The 21,634-nt window shown below is 37.7% G+C and overlaps 1 protein-coding gene across 1 annotated transcript in view; it reads left to right on the top strand.

The window, feature by feature from the left end:
• Positions 1–21,634, top strand: part of SLC9A5 (solute carrier family 9 member A5) — a 2,700,532-nt gene that overhangs the window by 2,249,755 nt on the left and 429,143 nt on the right. Inside the window, exon 11 of the mRNA XM_044081386.1 lies at positions 5,072–5,160. Within this exon, the coding sequence (XP_043937321.1) occupies positions 5,072–5,160 (89 nt within the window). The remainder of the gene's footprint in view (positions 1–5,071; positions 5,161–21,634) is intronic.

Below are 21,634 nucleotides of genomic sequence, written 5' to 3'. Positions count from 1 at the left end.
CAATAAGCAAGAGGGGGGTGGAATTTATTGGTAAAAACTGGTAAAAAACCGAGGTATTAACAGCAAATAATTAGAGAAGGAAAGGTAATAGAATGGGAAGAGCCAAGAATTTATTTGCACTTTAGGACAGAGATTGCCTTCCCTATTAAGGACTGACATCAGAGTATAGGCAAAGAGAAAGAAATAAGGGGATCCTAAGTGAAAGACCAGCACTGGTACAGTTTTTAGTAGAATCTAGAACATTTAGAACAGGAGCTGCTGTTAAAAAAAGGAGTAATTAGTAGAGCATACAAAATATTGCATAATAACTATAAGAAATAATCAGAGGAGGTTAGAAAGGATTGGGAAGAGAGATTGGATAAGCAATCCACAAAAAACAATGGGGAGATATATGAATGTCTCCCAAATGTGCAACAAAGTCTAGAAGATTTAGGATCTTTGCTTGGAAATGTTAACATAGGTATTTTTACATGCCGAGTACACTTAAAAGAATTTTTCCTCAGGTAGACAGCAGATGTTGGAGTTGTGATTGGGAAGAAAGAGGTACTTCTGAACATATTTTCTGGGATTCAAGTGGACCAGAAACTTTAAAGATTCCCTGCAGACTGCTCTGTCAGAAATACCAGGTGAGCAAATCGGTGCAATTAAGAAAATGATTTTTTTGAGCTATGATACAGACTCGGAATTGCCTATAAATAGTAAGGCCTTACTGAGTCTAATTATGGTGGTTGCCAAAAAGCAATTACTAGAAAATGGCAATCAAAGTCTAAACCAACTTTACTAGTAGTGAATATAGTAACAGAGATACAAACTGGAACTGAGATATTTAGAAAAGGGTAGGAGCAAATTGCATAGTAAAAGATGGGAGCTGTGGAAACAATACTTTCAGAGGAGGAAAGACGTTTAAAAGTAGGCAGATTTGAATGAACTATGTAATGTTTGCCTGACAATGACTGGCTGGATTATAAGTTATGCAAAATGTTTGCAACTGCAATTATGTCAACATGGTTTGTGATGTATGTTTGCAACTAAAATTATGTCAATATGGTGTGTTTTCATTTATATAAAGGTATGATAACCTGTGTCAAATGTGATAATTTAATAAAGATGCTTCTTGTTTAAAAGAATAAATAAATGACCATGTCATTCATGTAGAAGATGAGTGAGGATATAGGAAAGATTACATAGAAGTTTAATGAATATGGAGAAAATAGTACGTGCAAATTCTGATTGGTAGGATCCTATTTTTAACTCTGAAGTGTCTGACAGTAAGGAAGTTTTAAATCAGGGAATGCTGTCTAGGCTGATCCCAGTTTCAGTTAAGTCTTTCCTTTAGGAGAATATAGTGATTGGGAATATGGCCTGTATAAACACACACACACACACACACACACACACACACACACACGCACGCATGTGCGCACGCACGCGCACACACACACACACACACACACACACACACACACACACACACACACACACACACACACACACTTCAGAAGCTCAAAATCCCAAAAATTTGAATTTCAAAAGACTGAGACCAAAATCTTGAAAGTTCAAAAGACTGAAAACTCAAAATACTGAACCTCAGAATACTGAAAAAACACAGGATACCAACACTTAATATATTCCAGCAGAAGTAGATACAGAAACAAATACAAGACAAACTATATTACTTTTCTCCAAGTATAAGGCTGCCAGGCCTGGTGTAAATATCCTATTCCCCATCCACTTGTCTAGATGAACTCAGCTTCACATGGATGAAAAGCCTGTTTCATAGGAGGAGGAGTCTGTGGGAGACATAATTGTCTCTCCATCATGTTCTGTTTAAGTCACAGACAAAATTTAGTTCCCTAAACCTTGTATTTCTGGTACTCTTTGACCTATGAATATGTAGGAGATTCATAACTGTGAGGTTTGCGGATGACTTGTAGGCCAGGCATAAATCACCCTTCAGCAATCTATAGGAGACTGAGTAGAGGGAAAGGGCTTTAAGTTGCCCTGCATAAGACAGGTTTGTTATACCTTGTGTTCTTTTTGTAAGGAACCTTTGAGATTGCTCTGTTGCTGCATATGCCTAGCCAGGTACATATCAAAGGGAGTATTGTACTCTATGATTGGTCATATAAGGGCAGAGTATTATGAAATAATGACCTCTTTGGACCTAGATGCCATGCTCTTACTTATAAATTGTGCAACATAAAAGGATTTCCTCACCACTGTGGCCATGTTTTGGTCAAAGGAAAGGGTACTGTCTGTGTGAGTACCCAGATCCCTGACCACTGGATCAACTCTTAGGAGTGTATTATCAACATGGTAATTAGCCAGGATGGTTAACTTCCCAAAGGGTACAAGTATGCATTGCTTAGCATTGAGTTTAATACCATGGCTTTGGCACAATTTGTTAGTCAGAGATAGACCTTCTTGAAAAATGCTGCAGGGGAGCCAATGATAACCCCAAGCCAGCTTGCAATCATCTGAAAACTTAGTCAGCCATAAATCTTCAGCATTTGTTTCCATTTTAAAGAAATAAATACCAAAAAGGAGCAGGCTCAGTACTGAGCCCTGGGGACTCCACTTGTGACTGGCTTCTTGGTGGAGATGGCCTCTTCTATTTTGACCTCCTGGGTCTCATCAGTGAGCCAGTTGGCTATCCAGTGGGTGATAAAAGGGTTTATGCCTAAATTAATGAGCTTGCCTATAATGCCTGAGTGGGATATTGTATGAAAAGCCTTGGCCAGGTCAAGGTAGACTGTGTGCGCAGTCTTACCCTCATCCAGTGCTTTGGCGATCCTCTCAAAAAAGTCCACCAGATTTAGTAGGCATTACCTTCCTTTAACAAAGCTGAACTGTGATGGGTCCAGAGTTTGCAGGTTAACTATGTCCTCATTTATCATGTCCATGATGATTTTTTTCATGGCCTTACATATGAGGCTGGTAAGACATATGGGCCTGTAGTTATCTGGATCAGTGGGTGGACCTCCTTTGTACAGGAGAATGACTTTAGCCATATTCTATTCCTCGGGCACAAAACCTGACTGAAGGCTCCAGTTGAAAAGTGATTCAAGTGGACCAGAGAGGTCTTGTTTCATATCATTTATTAAACATCCCTGAATGTTATCGGGGGCCATCGATGCAGTGTTTTTGGCCTTGAAAAGTGCACTGATAACCTATTGCTAATAATGGTTGGGGGGATTATGATATGTGGTATTTCTCTTGGATTGTAAGGGGAGTATTAGGGGGAGAAATTTGAGCTGAACCTCTCAGCTGGAAGGTTGACAATGGCTTCCAGTTCAGTGTGGGTGATGTCATTTACAATAATGTCTAAACATTGTTGTGTATTTCCTCTGAGGTTATGCACATAGTTGTAGTAAGCTTTATCGCACCACCAGACCACAAAGATACAGCAACAAAAATCACTTGCAGATCACTAAAGCCAATAACTCTGCTGGTGAAGCACTATTCTCTTGCACCATAGCCAAATTATGGAACTCCCTCCCACCCACAATTACCTCCGTACCATCATGCACCCATTTCAAAACTTTACTAAAAGCGCACCTAAAAACATGCTGGCTATGCCCTTGCAACTCCCACTCTAATATCACCCACCCCATCCAACCACTACCTTTCTTTCCACTCCACTAACTACCTTGATTATAGCAAGCTCAGATGCTCATAAGCCTAGTACTTATTATACAGCAGGAACTTCTGTTGTAACATTTGTTAATGTCTGTTATGTACTTCACAGATAAAGATTCTAGTTGTCTACTGATGTACTATGTTCTTCATCTGTAAATATGTTGTAAGTAATTGCTATGTAAATTGTTAATCGCTATGTAATCCAATGTAACTACTGTCTGTTTATTTTAACTGTGGAGCTTTTCTCCCCGGGCCTCCACTGAAAATGGACCTACGTCCAGTCGGACACTCCCGTTCAACAAATATAAATAAATAAATAAATAAATAAATAAATAAAAATGGTTGTCCTTTGCGTGAAAAGTTATTTTTTCTTCAAATTTAGCAATTGAAGTATTAATTAACCCTTTTAGCTGCCTGTTTAGATTGGTCAAGGTGTTTTAAGTATGTATGGCTTTGTTGCCCCTATGCTTGGCCAAGATTATTTTTCTTTTGTTGTATAACCAATTGATATTGTGATTCCACCAGGTTGGCTTGTCTTATTCTTAATACGAGTGGGTACAGCTCTCTCTATGTAGCTATTAATATGGCTATAAAGACATTTTGTAAATAGCTCAGTGTATTCTATGGTGCTTACTAGGTTTGTGATGCTTGAAATTCATCCAAAGTGTTGCTTAGTGGAGAGAGGTTAGCCTTAATAGTTCTTAAAGGTTTTTACTTTTGCTGGATCGTAAGTACATGGTCAATGATGTTTGTACCCCTTGTAGGAGAATGGACCAACTGTTCTAGGATGTTGGTATTAACAAAGGTTAGGAATCACTGGGCTGTACAAAATGACAAGATGATGTACCCTTCTGGGCAGAAGTAGCTTATAAATGCCTGGCCCTCAATGTCCTATTTGGATACAGGACATCAATATTCTTAAGGGAAGACTTGGCTAGGCTTAGAAAGGCCCTCTGGGTTGTTAGCCTAGTAACCTAATAACAGTCTATGAATCTATGTGGTGAAAAAAGTCCCTTGAAATGGTTTGCTTTCTCTGTTATTCATTTTCTAAGCATGATCATGTTATAAAAAGTCCTTAAGTTCTGTGGTTATGCCTTTATCTTTGTTTTTTATTTTATATTTGCTTTATAAAAATACTGTTTAGTAGTAAATATCAAGCTATTTGTTTATATCTTGTTAAATGGAAATGATGCATTGACAGAATACATCATACTATCTTAAGGTACTGATAATTAAATAACCAATCTGTAGAAAATCCTTTCAGTAGCAAAAATAAGGCAAGCCTATACTACAAATACATGAGAATCTACATTTCAGTGACTGTAAATAGTTTTTAATTTTATATCAAATCATTTTTTAATATCGCTATAGACACACAAAAAATAATATCAGAGTAACAGGAAAATAAATATGTACATTTTTGTTTTCTTAGGGTGGCCGTGTTTCTTCATGTGCAACACTCTCTCTCCCATCCATGCCTAGCAGGACTTCATTTTCTGAAACATCTGTCACAAATCTCTTGTAAGTAGCTGAGATAAGTAGTTGATCATGTTTCATTTATCATTTTCAAGTCCATTTTTCTATGGTTCAGTGTGTTAATTTAACCTGCAACAACCCACATTAGATATTATTTTATGGTCATATACCATTCTACTGTGTAACTGCTTTGCGACTGGCACGTGATGAATTTCCAGTGATAGAGCAATGTGCCTTTGCTGTACTGAGGTTCCTGGGTAATTAGGATGACTGAAGTTATGACAGAACATTGCTGCCTGAAAGTGATGACTCCAGGCAGAGGTTGTTGCAGTTAGGATGAGACAGCACTTCCAACTCATATGCAGACTTCATTTAAGATGATGACTTTGTGGAAAATTAGGCCTTCTTAGCAAAGCAGTTGGCTGTATGTATGTCTGCTAGCCTGTGCTCCAATTAGTAAATGTCTGTTATCTTTCATTTTTTTTGGCAGATTTGTTAAGGTTCTCATCTCCTGCCCCAGCTCATCTCAAACTCGTGCAGACACAAAACTGTTCTTGTCTGCTCATGAGTGACAACAATTTGTTTGTCATGAGTTTCAAGAGCGAGTAAGTGTACTTATTTTTCTTCCTTGTCCCCAGAGAAGCACAATACTGTCACCCTTTTTTGATCCTGTAAGCCATGTTGATATATAGGCCTGGATTGTTGTCTTATGCATCTTAATAGTTTTGCCACACAAAGTGTTTTGATTGTTGCTTTATTTCCTTGTATTATTTGAAAGATGCAGGCTTGTATCTTGTTAGTTGCTTTCTCTTTTCATGTAAAGGCATAGTTAACCATCAGTGTTTCTACACTCCCATCGAATATACTTTTAAATAATACATACAGTATGTCAGTCTATTTTCTTCAGAATGCTAATTGTTAAATAGAATACCTGCACTGACTTATTTAAAATTTGCATTAGTATATGCATTTTAGTAAAGGCTGCAAAAATTGTAGCTATTGGTTTATTTTTTTTTTGCAGAAGTTTTTCTTCATATCGGCACTGTTTGAACAGCTGTCTACTCTAACACTACTTGTTAGAGACAGGCCCACAGTCCTTTGATATGCACCTCTTTTCCAAGTAAAAATTATAAAATTTAGATATCTCTCCTTAAGAGGATAAGTGAACAATGTTGCCTTGGTCTTTGACCCTTACCAGCCATACCCCAGTAAGTTTTGCAATGATAAGTCATCCACCTCACTCTGAGCTTTGTGCTTTAAAGTCATAGCTTACAAAGCTAAAAAATTATTACCTTCAGACACACACACACACACACACACACACACACACACACACACACACACACACACACACACAAAAAAAATTTCCAGGAGAAGCTAATAATATTGTTCAGTTCTACAACTCCATTCTGCTTTTACTATAACTCAGTGCCACTAGTCAGATCAGTCTGACACACTAATGGTGCATATCACTGTACAATCTTATTACAGCCATAACTGGTGCAGTGCAAAGGAGCCACCTTCATCAGGCAAACACACTGTTAGGGGACATTATTGGCAGGTGCTGACAATATGTGAGTACAGTACCAGGATTGCTTTATTAAGGATATTGTGTTTTTTCAGTTAATGTCGATACTACATTTGCAATAGTCAAGGCTGAAGGGTGAGTATGTGACAAGTAACCACAGAGTTTAAGAATGCAGAAAAGATTTTTTTTGTCTTAAACTTTGAGAAGACTTTTTTTTGCTAGTCAGTCTTGAGGGTGGTGGACACCAGTTTGAGGATCTATGCAGGCACCAGAAGTCTTAGCTACAGTTTTGACTTTTTATGAATGAGCCAATTGTAGCTATTAAGGGAGTTACAGCTAAGCAGCCTAGTTTTGTACTTAAAGAAATACAGCAGTACGGTTTGAGAATTATATATGCAGACAGATGCAGTACTGCACAGGGGAAACATAAAGCAAAAGAATTGTATACAAACAGATGGCATTAGAAAATCACTGACTGATAGCTAGCTAAACTGAGGTGGTGGTGCTGCGGTAGCGTTCTTGCCTTACAGTTAGATGTTGCCCGTTCAATTCTCAGTTAGAGCGTCTTCTGTGTGGCGACATGTGTGAATGGGCATTCCTTTGTTGAAGGTTGTGCGTTAGGCCCGGCAAGCCAGCACGTAAAAATCTACTGCCAATCATTAGCGGACCGGAGTTCCACTGTGGCGACCCCTAACTGGGAAAAGCCGAAAGACACAAACAAACAAACTAACTCATGATGGCTGTACTAACTTATGACTGCTGTAAACTATCTCTGGCTTTTAACACCCTTTAACAAGTGCAAAACCTTACAAATATAATCCATAGACATAAGCCCACTGATTCTTGATGCAGGCTATTCCTTTGCTCATTTGCAGTCCATGAGAAGGTTTTTAAAGTCCAGGTAGCACTCCCTGAGATAAGCGCCCACTGTTACCCTGTCTACCTACCACAGAATTCAAAAATTCTCCAGGGAGAAATTCACTTAAAGAATTCTGGAAAAGTGTCTTGGAATGCTTCAACACTATGAGGTATGTCGGCTTTTCCCAGTTAGGGGTCGCCACAGTGGAACTCCGGTCCGCTAATGATTGGCAGTAGATTTTTACGTGCTGGCTTACCGGGCCAGACAAGTGACAAGTGGAGTACCTCAGGGTTCTGTCCTGGGACCGCTCTTGTTTGGCATCTACTTCTCTGAAGTACAGGCCAACACTAAGGGACTCTGGATAACAAAGTTTGCAGATGACTGCAAACTGGGAGCCATTATTGAATCCCCAAATAATGTGGATACTCTACAAAAGGGCCTTACAGAAACAGATGCTTGGTGCCAGAGCCATGGGCTCAAGCTCAATGCCAAGAAATGTATAGTTATCCCCTTTGGGAAAAAACATGTATCCGTGAATTACCATATAGGTGGCAGTACACTAAACACCGAAAGTTTGATAAGAGACTTAGGGACACAGGTGGACAGTGGTCTCACCTTCGATAACCACATTGCCACAACAGTCAGGAAATCCTTCTATGTGGCACACCTCATCACTAAGGGCTTTTCATCCAGAAAAAAGGAGGTCATTGTCCCACTGTACTCATCCCTCATTAGACCCATTATAGAATGCAATGCCCCATTTGGTATGTACCTCTCAAGACATCTGCAACAACTGGAAAGGCCACAGAAATACCTCACTAAAAGAATCACAGGCCTAAAGCAGATGCCCTACTCTGACCACCTTAAAAAACTCCAGCTATACTCTGTCGCATATCATCTACTCAGAGGTGATCTTTGCTTAACATACAAGGCCATGTCAAACCCAGAGCTGTTGGACATGCTACACTTAAAGAAATCCCAATCCCTCAGAGCCACACACTCCAGGGATCTAAACCTTGTCATCACAATAAACAAAACATGCTGGAGGGATAGGTTCCTGACCCAGAGACTCCCCAGACTCTGGAACAGATTGCCCATACATGTCAAGCAGAGTGCCTCTTTGGTCCTCTTCAAAAGGAACCTTGACGATTGGAAGGGAGAAAGGAAATTTGCCCTGGGGATCACGTCAGTCACCCTGCTAGATAGGGGTCCAGGGAAGTAAATAGTGTGGGAAGAAATAGCCAGGGAATTGTTATGGCTAGGCTTGTATAGGCCCTAGGGCTGATAGCCTAGTACCAACCTATGAAGCTATGAACCTATACCCCTGTTAGGCAGGCCCCCAACACACACTTCTTATATTAGTTCAAGAGACTGTGCTTCCTTCTTGAAGATTTTTTTCATGGAAAATTACTAGCTACACAAGTTAATGCATTCATGACAAGAAGTCTCTGACTAAGTCCTATCAGAGTGTGTAACTGTGTGAAAGGCTCACTGCAGACAGCATTATTCCCCCCCCCCCAGCTGCTTTCCACAGAAAGTTAATTGCAGTTGCACAGTTTTTACTTTCTACAGCTTGCTGCATCCTTATAATGAAACAGTTTGGGTTTTATACAGTTTTCCACAATTCACACGTTTGCTGCATCTTTAATGACATAGTTGCAGGCTTTCTCAGCTTTTTCATATATTTTTTACATAGCCTGTTAGTGCAAAGGTAAGGAGTCCACCTGTGATGTTAGTGTATAGGCTAGAATACTGGAACATGCCTTCGTTGAAGGTTGGGCGCCAAGCTGGCACCTCGGCACCGTAAAAATCTACTGCCAATCATTAGTGGACCGGAGTTCCGCTGTGGTGACCCCTAACCGGGAAAAGCCGAAAGAAGAGCAACAACTGCACAGGTGTTGGAGAACTTACCACTAGGGAAAGTTGGTCAAAGGTGTCTTTGAATTGGCAACATCTCTGCTGCATGAGATGATTAGGAATATTTTCACTACCACAGGCAGCAGCTACATCACTACAGAAGGCTAGAAGAACTGCAGTAATAGCTGTCTATGTAACAGGAAAAGGCAATAAGTAGCTTTGAAGGTGCCACTCATCTGACTTAGGAGATAGGTGAAAACATTCTTCATTCTTGTAGGTAACTACATCACCACTGCTGAAGACTAGAAGAATGAATTGCAGAAGTTGTTACCTATTTTATGGAGGAGAGGGGAAGGCAACATACTTGGTTCCTAATCAATCCACTCGCCAGAGCCATTACATACCATCACCAACAGCCCAGGGGATGGGAAGTATAAGGACGGAATACAATACACACTAGGATCAGCAGTATTAATGGCATAATTCCTCACCACTCTGACTGTTGTCCTGTCAGCAAGAATGACACAGGTCAGGAGGGGTTCACAGTTTTATAGGTTTATATTACTCTTAGGGCTAGGGAGTCACCAAAAGCTTAGAAACATCAGTTTTGCAAATGACAAGGGCAGATTCGTTTCATCTGGATAGGAGATCATTCATATTAATACCCAGCATGACTTGATTATTACTCAACTAGTAATTGAGGATCGCCTTAAAGGTTTTAAGATTGAAACTTATCAGTTACACAGTTATGAAACGTATCAGTTACACAGCTATTGATGATTGTACAGTGGAAGTGTTGTGCCCTCACTTAATGAAGGGGATAACCAGTGGCACAGCGAAGAGAGGAAATTGTGGTGAGGTGAGATAATGTAGACGGTGTGAAGCTAAAGATTATTTGCAAGGAATATTAGCTGTAGTTTCTGGGTCAGCATGCGGTAGACCATTGGAGATAATTTCTGAGGAGAAAGTAAGTAAACTTACCATAACAGAGATGTTCTAATGCAGCACTGTTGCAGTAGCCCAAGCAGTTTGGGTTTTCCCCACCTGCACCAGACAGCTTCCAAAAGCTGTGGATGTGTTGACTGCCATATGTAAGATAAGCATAGTAAAACAGGATGGAGGTCAATATCTAAGACTCCAGGAAAAGTCTGGAGAATGGCTGTAGCAAAGCCAGTTCTGGACATGGAAGAGGAATACAGTGTGCAATGATTTGTAAAGGCATGTACTTGAGACCGTGTTGCTTCTAGGGTTTACCCCCTTCCAGAAAGCCACATAAAAATCCAATGCCTTTGTTGACTTAGCTGTAACTTTGCCTAGAAGTGGTTTGTGGTGCTTATAACTAAAGGTAATAGCATGAGACAGCCAAGAAATGGTTAACTTTTGTTTGAAACCTTTACTAAATGATCATTTAAGACATAGGTATACATATATTAAAAGAAAAGAAAACAATCCTTATTAACATTTTTTTTCATTTTCATGCATTATAGATTACATGTTTTCTTTCTTTATAACAGTCATTTGTAGTCCATTACATAAATTGTTCAATTCCTGCATTCCCTTAAACCTCAATCCTCCTACTGAAAGTTATTCTGTATATATTATTGCCACAAATTCCATTTATTTCTTATGTAATTTCCTCTTTCCCTTTTCTAAAGTTCCCACTTCCAATTTTTATCTGTTTTGAAATATTCAGTTTGTTTAAATTTTATTTCCATTTTCTAATAATTGATTTTTTTTTATTTTTGGCTAGCAGTCAGTAGAATTGAATTTAAAAAGGCCCTACTATGTATAGGCAATTTGGATCCTGTGTCCCAACTCAGAAGAGTCACAGTATGACAAAAACAGTTCAGGTTATTTACTGATGAAGTGCCAACAACGGGACTTGGTATTGCAGTGGTTAGATAAGGACCTTCTGCTTAAAGTCAGAATATGACAGATATTTCCTAAACAGTTTAATCTGTCTGAGTAAACTTACAATGAAGTTGGTATGCTTGAAGTATCATGGAAAGTGATATGCAGCCATAAGCTAAAAATATTTTCCATGTTCCTGCTATGACCAAGGCCACATTCATCCTCTCAGTTCTGAAGGACATTGTTAAGTGCCAGGGTGTTCCAAAAGCATTGACTTAGTTCTGAATGGTTTAACAGTAACTGTGGCTGTTCAAAACAAGTAATCAAAGCCTCAGTGTTGAAGTATTTCAAACTATTATGTCATTTGACAGAAATAGCAAGTTGAGATGTGTTAGATCAGAGTCAGAGCTGTTGAAGAACAGCTTGAGGTCCTAAGGCTGATGCATTTGTGGGGGTGGGACAGTATATTTTTCAGTTTTGGCCTTACGCTTCTGCAGGACAAGTATAAAGTAAACAAGTCCACCATATCCTGTTAAAAAGCTTCCCAGAGGAATAATAATGTATGATCATCAACACTGAGTTATAAAGTCAGTCCTAGTATTCTGTCTGTTGACTATATTGGTGAGGATAGAGTGAAACAGCAGACAGAGGACAGTTACTGTACTTATTCCCAGCAAAAAATGCATGCTGTTGATTCTCTAGGAGTTTATACTGGCAGAAGTGTCTTGCATTTATTAGGTACATACCTTTTCAAGGATTTTGGCAAGACTGGAAAGGAATGAAATAAACTTCTAATCTGTGCTGTCATCCAGTGGGAATGGCCCTTCTGCAATGGTACAACAGTAATTTGTTTTTATAAGTAATAAAGCATGTATATGTGTGACAGAGTAGATGAAGTGTGTGGAACAGAGTTTTAATAAATTGTCGGCACAGATATCTGGCCCTGGTCTACAATGATCTTTCATTTCTGCAGAAAGTTGCCACCTAATGTATTTTGGAGTTAATATGGCTTTCACAACCCCTGTTGTGGTTGAATGAATGGAGATTTGTAAGATTAGGAATAATAGTGGAGAATTATTAACTTTCTACAATATCAAGGGGGTTTGTTAAAGTGTATTAATTTTAAGAAATGCAAATAACAGTGACATCCTTTCTTCTGTCAGATAGACTTTTGATTACCCTCTCAAACTTGGTAAGCCATTCTGGTACAAAACCAGAGCATTACAATGACTGGTTCATTGAATTTACTCAGAAAACCCATCAAGAATGCTATTTTGTAGGAATCACAATAATTCTAATTTGCCCATACTTTGTCTCTGTATCTTGGAAATTGCTTCAGCTCAATTGTGAGCCAGGCATTCACTGCTACACCTGTCTAGGTGTATGACAGAAGTCTCAGAGAACATGTGATATTTTCACTCAGAATATATATATATATATATATATATATATATATATATATATATATATATAATAGCTTAAGAATAAAATGCTGTAAACATAAAGGCAGTCATGGAACTACATTTAACTTTACAATCATAACTCATATGCCTCATGCATATCGCAAATTATGTTAGATGAATATGTATATGTGTTATGTTACCATAAAGCAACAGAGAATTTGCACAACTTATCCCAGCACCAGTTAAGTTTACTAAGTTAGTAACTTAACTGCCAAACCATAAGTGCATTAGCCAGTAACATTCTGACAGTTACCTTCACTTTGATACTTAGAATAGGTGAGGGCACTGTCCATTTCAAAATATCCAGGCTGATGCTAAAATGTGGCCATTTCTCTCTCAGTTCAGAGTCTAAGTATACAAGCCACTGAGCCTCTGAGAATGGGTGTCTGCTTTTATCAGTAACCTAAAACATAGATATTCTATACCAAATCAAAATAAGCATGTGCCACTGAAATAGAAGATGAAGTCAACGTTTTAGTAATTTAGACTGTAAAACAGTTTAGCTACATTAAATGTTGGCAGGAAGAAAAACCAGTGAAGCTTATCTTTAATCTTAAACTGTTGCCAGATCAGGACTTCTGGGTACAGTAGGTACCATGTATATACTGTATATACCTGATGATATAACCAGAAAAAGCTTTGAAAACAGAGGGCCTCATTGACTGAGAAAAATGCTGAAAGATCTTCCCAGTTCCTGTTTCATCTTAAAATTCAAATAACCACATGCAGATGCCACACGTTGGAAGGAATAATAGGAACAGGAAAAGCAGGCAGAAAAAAATTAAATGTCAGGAATTGACACCAAAATTCTATCTCACTATGGTGCACCTCAAGGCTTAAATTAGACTGATCTTTGTAATGTCAGCAAATAACTGGCAGAAGTACTGTTCGGTGAAGTTTTTCCTAGGAACTGCAAATGTTTTAGTAGTTTAAGATGCTGGCATGATGGCTTTGCTTCAATGGGATTGTGGACAAACAGCACTTCACTATTTGTAAATTCAGGGAAGTAGACTTAACCCAATAGAATGCTGTTATACAAAACCTGAAGCATCTAAAATCATTAAACATTTTGTAATGCCCTATTGTACAAGTATGTCACCGATACAGCCAAACACCCTGTTCTTCTGCTCTATTGCATTCATTAAAAAATAAATAAGATAAAGCTCAATTCTGAAATGGCCTGAAAGTGTAAGTATATTCTTCAAATTGCAAAGGTTTTCCTTGAGTAGTTATTAGCAAAATGCATTCTTCCCATAATCATATCTCAGGAAATTTGCATGAAAATGTGACTGACATTTTGTAGATTCACAACAGCTGAGCCTGGTTTGTGTTCTAAATCCATGACTGCTTTCATTTAGAGTTTATGTGTTAGAACCACATATGGAATTGTGGCTCAGGCCCCTTTAAATTCAATTTTGAAAAAAAAGGTATAATTGAAATAATAATTGCACTGAAAATAAATACATTATGATTAATGATGGCCAGAGATTAAATTTACACATGAAACAACTGCTTTGTATCGAGGTCTTTAAGATGGGAAGATATAATTATGACTTTGCAACTAATGTCAGTTGTGGAGAAGGAGAGTTTTAAGGTGCTTTTAACTAATGCAGAGCCATGACAAAAGATTTTAAATGAAGGCAGCGGTCTCTGTCCTGTCCTTGACTTTGTTCTGAATATAATATATAGTACAGTTATAATCTTTAAACTTTTAAGTTTACATTTAAGTCTGATTTCTTTCAAAGTAAGGAAAATATACAAAACATTTGAGGTTTAGTAGGAAAGGGTGATAGTCTGAAGTCCAAAAAATGAAGCTTATGTGCCTGGAAACTAGTAAGCAGCTTGTATATGCAAATATAGACAGGAAAGCTTTAGTTACAAATAAATAAATAAATACAAAATTGTTTTACGAGCAGTTACGTAACACGGGTTCCCCTGTTATGCACCTTATAAATTACAAATGCAATCAGAGGGGTTAAATGCTAGCTGACAAGACATAAGGGAGTTATCAGACATTGCTACTGCTGTGAACAACACATACCATCCTCTGTTGTATGGTCAATTGGCCATTTCCTTAGTTGTAACCATTTGTTTCCCCAGTGTTTCTATTAAAGTACTTTATAGTTTTTTTTTTAATCTTGTAACTCATTATATTCATAACATTCCCTAAAAGCATGACCCATGTTACTACTCTCTTCCCCAGTACACATCAAGCATTTGCTATCAACCTGAGGAATAAGCCTCTAAAGTCTAATTGGGATATAAAAATACCTATGCAAGCACTTATGTGCAAAAATTCAAAACCTTCTGGGCTTTGTTGCATACATTGAAGCATTAAAACATTTCATACCATTGTTTCTTTGTAACTTGCCTTTCCATACTGCTTTCCAGACTTTTCTAACCTTCTCTGACCCATTCTTATCATAATCATGCAGCATTTTATATGCCCTAAGTATCCCTTTTTTTGCAGCAGCTTATGTTCTGGACTCAAGTAAAAACTCTACAAGAGCTGTTTTTTTTTTCACTTAGTACAACTCCCCTATCCCTTTCTGTTTGCCTGTACTCTGTTAGCAATTCCTAATAAGAAAGGCAGTCTCTAACCTGCAGTCCACAATTTTGCTTAGCCTTGTTCCACTCCATTAACTTTCCCTTCTGAGTTATTTCTAACTGCTTCCACTAAATTCTATCTCCCACTTGTCTGCCTATACTCCTACTTCCAGACATATCTATCATTTAAAATATCTCTGTTCTTCATTCCTGCACTGATTAGTTCTTAGAATGTTGTCTATTAATTTATAAATATAATAAATTATAATATATAATTTAATTCATTAATTAGTTAATAATCTGTATGATTATTGCTATTTCCCTTAAGGAATTTACATTCAAAATTCTAGTTATATATCATGAACTTCCCCAGCCCCGTTTTATCATCATCTTTTTCCACTTTGATTTATAAACACCTGTTTGAGCTATGCATACACATACCTTAACTGCATTGGTCTAAAGTAACCCTTCAAATCCGGTAACCCTAAACCAAATGTTTTACGGGGAGAATCAGCTTATCCCACTTGACTCTTGTTGTCTTCCCCTCACAAATAAATACTTTTAGCTCTTTATTATTATCCACAACTTATCATCTGGTTGATAAAAATATGCCTGGCATGTATATAAAACTAAGGAAACTAAAACATTTTGAATGCTTTTATTGTAGTGTCCATATCCATAATCTAGAGCTTCCATTTTTTCAGTTACATATTATTAAGTTTAGTTGCTTACACATATCCATAGCTGCCATAGCAGAAACCTTTTTAACATATAATCCAAATACTTAATCTTATCCTGTCCCCATAAGTATGAGTATTGTTGAACTAATTCATAGGTTCATAGGTTCATAGATTAGTACTAAGCTAACTGCCCTCATGAGCCATTTTAAGCTTAGCCAATTATCCCTCGTGAGACTCAAACCCTGCATCTTGTGTTTGTAAGGCAAACACCTTAACCATTAGGCCACCCTCACAACCCCGTATGTTGGTACTTAGTTTATAACAGTGGACTTTATTCTCTATCATGAAAAGACTTGACTGGCTTTACTGAAAAGCTCATCCAGACCTTGCCGCAGTTTGCTTTGATGGAAAGTATCTACTCCAAGACCACCAATTATTGCAGGGCTCAGAGTATGCCTCTCAGTAGTCATCTTGGGATTAGTGCTTCTGTTTTGCTGCTGGTGAGAGGAGAAGCACAGCAGCATTATTTCCTGGAGATTGCTGATCACCAGAATGCATAATAACTGCTTCAGAGGTGCCAGCTTGGAATTTGTGCTATTATTTTGCTCCTGGTGAGAGAAGAAGAAGAGTGCATAGATTCCTGACTGCTTCTGGTTGGGGAGTGAGAGTCTGTTCTTGATGTTCCTGATTGGTCTGGTTGCTATTCAAGCCATCTTCTAGGAATAGGCTTCAACAAGCTTACAGAGCCTTGCATCATCTGTGACAAAACTGTGGCTCACCAAACAGGCTGTGGCCTGCTTCTCATCTTGGGATTGATGGTAATGTTTTGGTTCTGGTGAAAGGAGAAACAAAGGAGCATTGTATCCCAGCAGAGAGGAGCTCTGGTGAGACTGGCACTTGTAGTAGCCAGACAGTAGCTATTCAAGTGACTTCCCTCTTTTCATAATTTTTGACACGATAATTAATTCTTTTCGGTGAGTACTGCTTGATTTGTCCATAATTCATCACAGTCTACTTATTAGTTTCTCTTCAAGTGTTTGGCAGTGTCCTGTATATAGACACAGACACCTTGAGTGACATTTTTTCCTGTAAAAGCACAATTGAAGTTTCACCCATACCTGGTTGCACACAGGAAAACTAGTTTGTAATGACAAGCACTGCCCCCATAGTTGTAAACAGGATACTCCTGATATTGCTTTATATTCTCACTTCAACTGTCTAATCAATAAAAAGAGGTCTGTTGACACTATCTCTGTTACCAGCTTGGTGGATATGGGCATCCTGAGACATTGTAGAAATTGCCTCAGGACTTCCAAGATGGCTGCACATTGAGTAATAGCTTACTCAGCTAAAATTTAGAGTCTAGCTCTCTCAGTGTGAAAAGACAAACTCACCAGAGAAGGCCAGTAGACTTTTAAGTTTACAGGTAATTTTAGTAACTGGCTAATAAGTGCATTGCCTTGATGCCAGAAAAAAAGAAATAAAGAGCACCTGGAAAAAAATCAGCTACAAAAAGTAAAGAAGAAACGCTCACTGGGGAAAGGTCTACAGCTGTTCAGCAAAAAGCAGTGGCTCCAGATATGACTTCCAGTAACCTACAGGATGATGTAAGACAACTGCACACAGACCTGGTTAAAATAAATGAAACACTGATGGAGTATATCAACAAAAGCAACAAAAGGCTGGAAAAATGGAAGCAGCTTTAAACAGATATTCAGATGAGGTGATAAAGCTACAAAATTAGACGCTGAAATGAAGAAAAGACTGGCTGAATATAAGACTGCTCAGGAAGAGAGTTTTAAAAAATAATAGAATTAGAGGATAGAGCATGTAGGTAAAACCTAAGATTTTCAGCTATACCAGAGAAGCTCGAAGGAACAGACTGCATTCATTTTATGAAACCACAAGTAAACAAGTGGACTGGTGTTCCACAGCAAGAGATGTTAGTTGAAAGGGCACATTGTGTGTATGCTCCAAACCTGGTTATGAGAAAGCAGCTTTGACCTTTAATAATAAAGATGCAATCCTACCAGCAGAAGAAGTTGATTCTGACAAAACTGTGGCAGGGGGACAAAATACGAAAAGTGGAAGACAGCAGAGTGTTTGTGGAGAATAACTACTCATTGTACACCAGGCAGAAGATTAGTAAATTCATTCCACTATTCAGGGAATGTCCAGACATGGGTGTAAGATTCATACTGCTGTACCCAATTGTCTTCAAGTTGTCTTCCCTGGAGGGACAATATAATTTTTTGATGAAGTACACATTAAGGAGGAAATGCAAAAGTTTGCCAACAAAAAGTGAGCTGTGAAATAAAAGGAGATTCTGCTTCTTGTTCTTCTGGTAAGAAAGACCACAGAGAGAGTGTACCTGTGAAACCTTTTACACTGCTTCAATGGAAAATGCAGAGAGGGAAGAGAATACAAGAGTTGACTAGAAGAATCAAGAATACCTTGGAAATGAAGTAGAGACAGGATTTGGGAGATGGAGATGAAGATTAATACAACCAATAACTTAATTTGGGATTACAATGAATAATTACATTTGTGAAATAGGACAGAACAAGAAAATGTGGAAATATTGGACTTTTTCAGAAACTGTTGGACTTGTGGGGGACTCTAAAGGATATGCCCCACCTCATGTCATTAATGTTTGGAAAAATGCTTTGGGGAGGTAAAGAGAAGGGAGAAAGTTAACTGTAAATACTATTTTTGTGGTGTATGGTTTTCTTTGTATGCTAGTAAATAAAGTTTTCTAAGTTATTTGTAAGTGTAATGAGGATTGTAAATAGGTGCTGCTGTTCTTTTTTCCCTTTCTTTCTCTCTCTTCTCTCTCTCTCTTCTTCTTCAGTTTTAAGAAATATAGATGCTTCTTCTTCTTTCAACTTTTCCTGGTTAAGAAATGTAGATGCTGCAATCTAAAAAAAAGCATGGTTAAAAGAACATGGCTAAAGAAAAATTAATGTCCTTTTTCTCATTTTTGCACCTAGGAATGACTGGATTAAGGACCTTAGATTGATTTAGTAACACATTTTAAGAGAGAATGCAAGTAAATGAAAAAGAATATTGAATATTATGAGGCTTTTTTTCTAGTAATTGAATCTATGCTTAGTAGCAATTCTGTATCTGGCCCTCATGTCTCCATGGAAAAAATCTGATAAAAAGAAATCGACTGTCTGGTTTTCATGTCTCCATGGAGACAATCTGATAAAGGGAAATTGGTTACAGTCTGGTGAAGAGTGGTTTGCTGGCAAAAAAAGAAAAGTGAAACTGGCTAGGAGATAATGTTCTCTGAAAGCATTCAGGGGTTTTCCCAGCTGGGAAAGCTATAAAGCTAAGACAAAACCAATTAACACTTAGTAGAAGCACATGCTGCACCATGCATTTTAGCATGCATGACCTTTCTTTTAGGTTAACTCAAGGCTTTGAGTGTGGCTGTCAGTTTGGTACTTTTGTTCCTATTAGTAAAACTTCAATATCTGAATATGTACATAGTTTTGTCTGTTAGTATTGAGTTAATAGGTTTTAGGGGGGTCTTGGGGTATGCTTGTTTCTTCTTTGAGAGCTTTCAATAAAACAAAAAGTTTTGTAAGACATGACATACACTCAAATGGATATGACAAGAAGCAGCTGTATAAAAGTTCAACCTGCCAAACAGTGTATGAATGTAACACAAAAGCTGGAACTAGACATTTAACAAAAAAGGTATTATGCATAAAGGGTGGGAATAATAACTTTTTAATGCAGTGATGCTTTCTGTAATGTCTTTAAATGTCAATGGTCTCACAAATAAAAATACAAAAAATAAAGAGTAATGAACTATATTAAAAAATGTAGAGTGCAAAGAGCTACGTTACATAAGACACACTTAGAAAGAACTGAGCATGAGAACTTGATAAAGAACGGTTTTCAGAATGGTTATTCAGTGGAATACCTAGGACAACGGGAAAGACTAGTACTTGTATTAATTGCAAGAGGAGCTCCAATAGTGATAGAAGAGGATAAAAAGATAATAATGGCAGATTTGTAGTTGTAAGGGGCTACTTGCAAGGGAGGAGGATTACACTGGCATGTATTTATATTCCACATAAAACTGCAATAATGGAGCTTAAGAAAATTCTGGGAGAAATTATCAGTTTTCAGCAAGGAATATTACTTATAGATGGGGACTGGAATGTGATTTTCAGCAGTCAAGTTGCATCTGGGGGGCTGAGAAGGGGAAAGTATAACAAAGGATGGTAGATTTTTGAAAACATTTACAAACATATTTGGCATGGAAGATGTGAATTCAGTAATAGGAATTCATAGTGAGTTTACATATTATTCCCAAGATATAAAAACTGGGCTAGGCCAGACAGAACTTGCATTTCACATGAACATGTGCATTAAATTGAAGGTCTTGATATGCACCCAATAACTGTTTCAGATCATGCACCAATAATAACTAAAATAAAAACACATGGTAATGAAATAAAAATGAGACATTAGTGCTATCCCACCTATCTGTTAAAAAGAGGAATTTAAGAAATGGGTATTCAGGAGCTATTAGAGAGGATAGAAATTTCTTCTGAAAATATAACTAGGGAGTGGTATAAAATTAAGGTGGAGTTAAAAATAGGGTGAAAATGAAAGGGAGCTATGGTTAAGAAGTAACAAGAATTATTTAGAGGGACTGCCAAATGTTAAAGTATTGCAGAATAGGTGGAATCTCACAGAACAAGAAGAGAACTGACTGCAGAATGCTAAGCAGAAAATAAGGGATTACTTCAATAATATGCAATAGTTTAAAAAAATTACTGCTAATATGCACGAGTATAGAAAGATTGCTATTAAGCAACTGTTTTTGATAATAACACTAGACCACAAAAACTTTTAGCACAATTTCTCAGGCAAAATAAAGTAGAAAGGGCTGTTGCCAAGCTTAGGGAGCCTGTAACAGAGAAGGTAAAACGACATCCTGTAGAGGTATTAGAAATATTTTGGAAATTTTATGAAAGTCTGTATAAAGCAGAGAAATGTGGAAATCAAGAAAATATATAAATGGAAATGTTTCTCAAATAATTAAATATGCCAAGGTTAGAGGTAGCTGAGGTTCAAGTACTAATGGATAGGATAGGAGGTGAAGAGACAAAAATTGTGATGTATACCCAATCTACAGGAAAGTCCCCAGAAATTGATGGTATTCCTGTGGATGTTTGGACACTAAGAGGGAAAAACTGATAAAGATCTGGAAGGTTTTCTTTAACATTATTTTAAAAGGGAGATAAACCAACATCCTGGCAGAAAGTGGTGGTGGCTGTAATACCTAAAGAGCATAAAGACCCATCAGATCCAGTTTCATACAGGCCTATTTCAATACTAAACCATGATTATAAAGTGTTCATATCTATAATGGCTAAAAGAATGAGAAATATAATGCCAAAATTGATAAATATGGATGATCCACAGGGAAGCAGAATGTAAGAAAATACCATTGTTGTTGGTGGGTCTTGATGCAGAGAAAGCATTTGACAGAGTAAACTGGGACTTTATGAGCAGGGCAACGGAAGCATTTGCATTTCCTGAAAGAAATATAAGGTTGATAGGAGGATATATGAGGGATTGGAGGCAAAAATTAAAGTGGGTTGGGTCTTTTCTGATAATTTATGCTTGAGCAGAGAAACCAGGCATGGGTGTCCTCTTTCCCCTTTGTTATTTGCATTATATTTAGAATCACTGGCAAAGAAAATAAGGG

Source organism: Protopterus annectens, chromosome 8.part0 (assembly GCF_019279795.1).
Source record: "Protopterus annectens isolate FY-2018-M chromosome 8.part0, PAN1.0, whole genome shotgun sequence".
NCBI lineage: Eukaryota > Metazoa > Chordata > Ceratodontiformes > Protopteridae > Protopterus > Protopterus annectens.
Note: the sequence above shows the minus strand (reverse complement) of the source record. Positions and strands in the feature narration are given on the sequence as shown.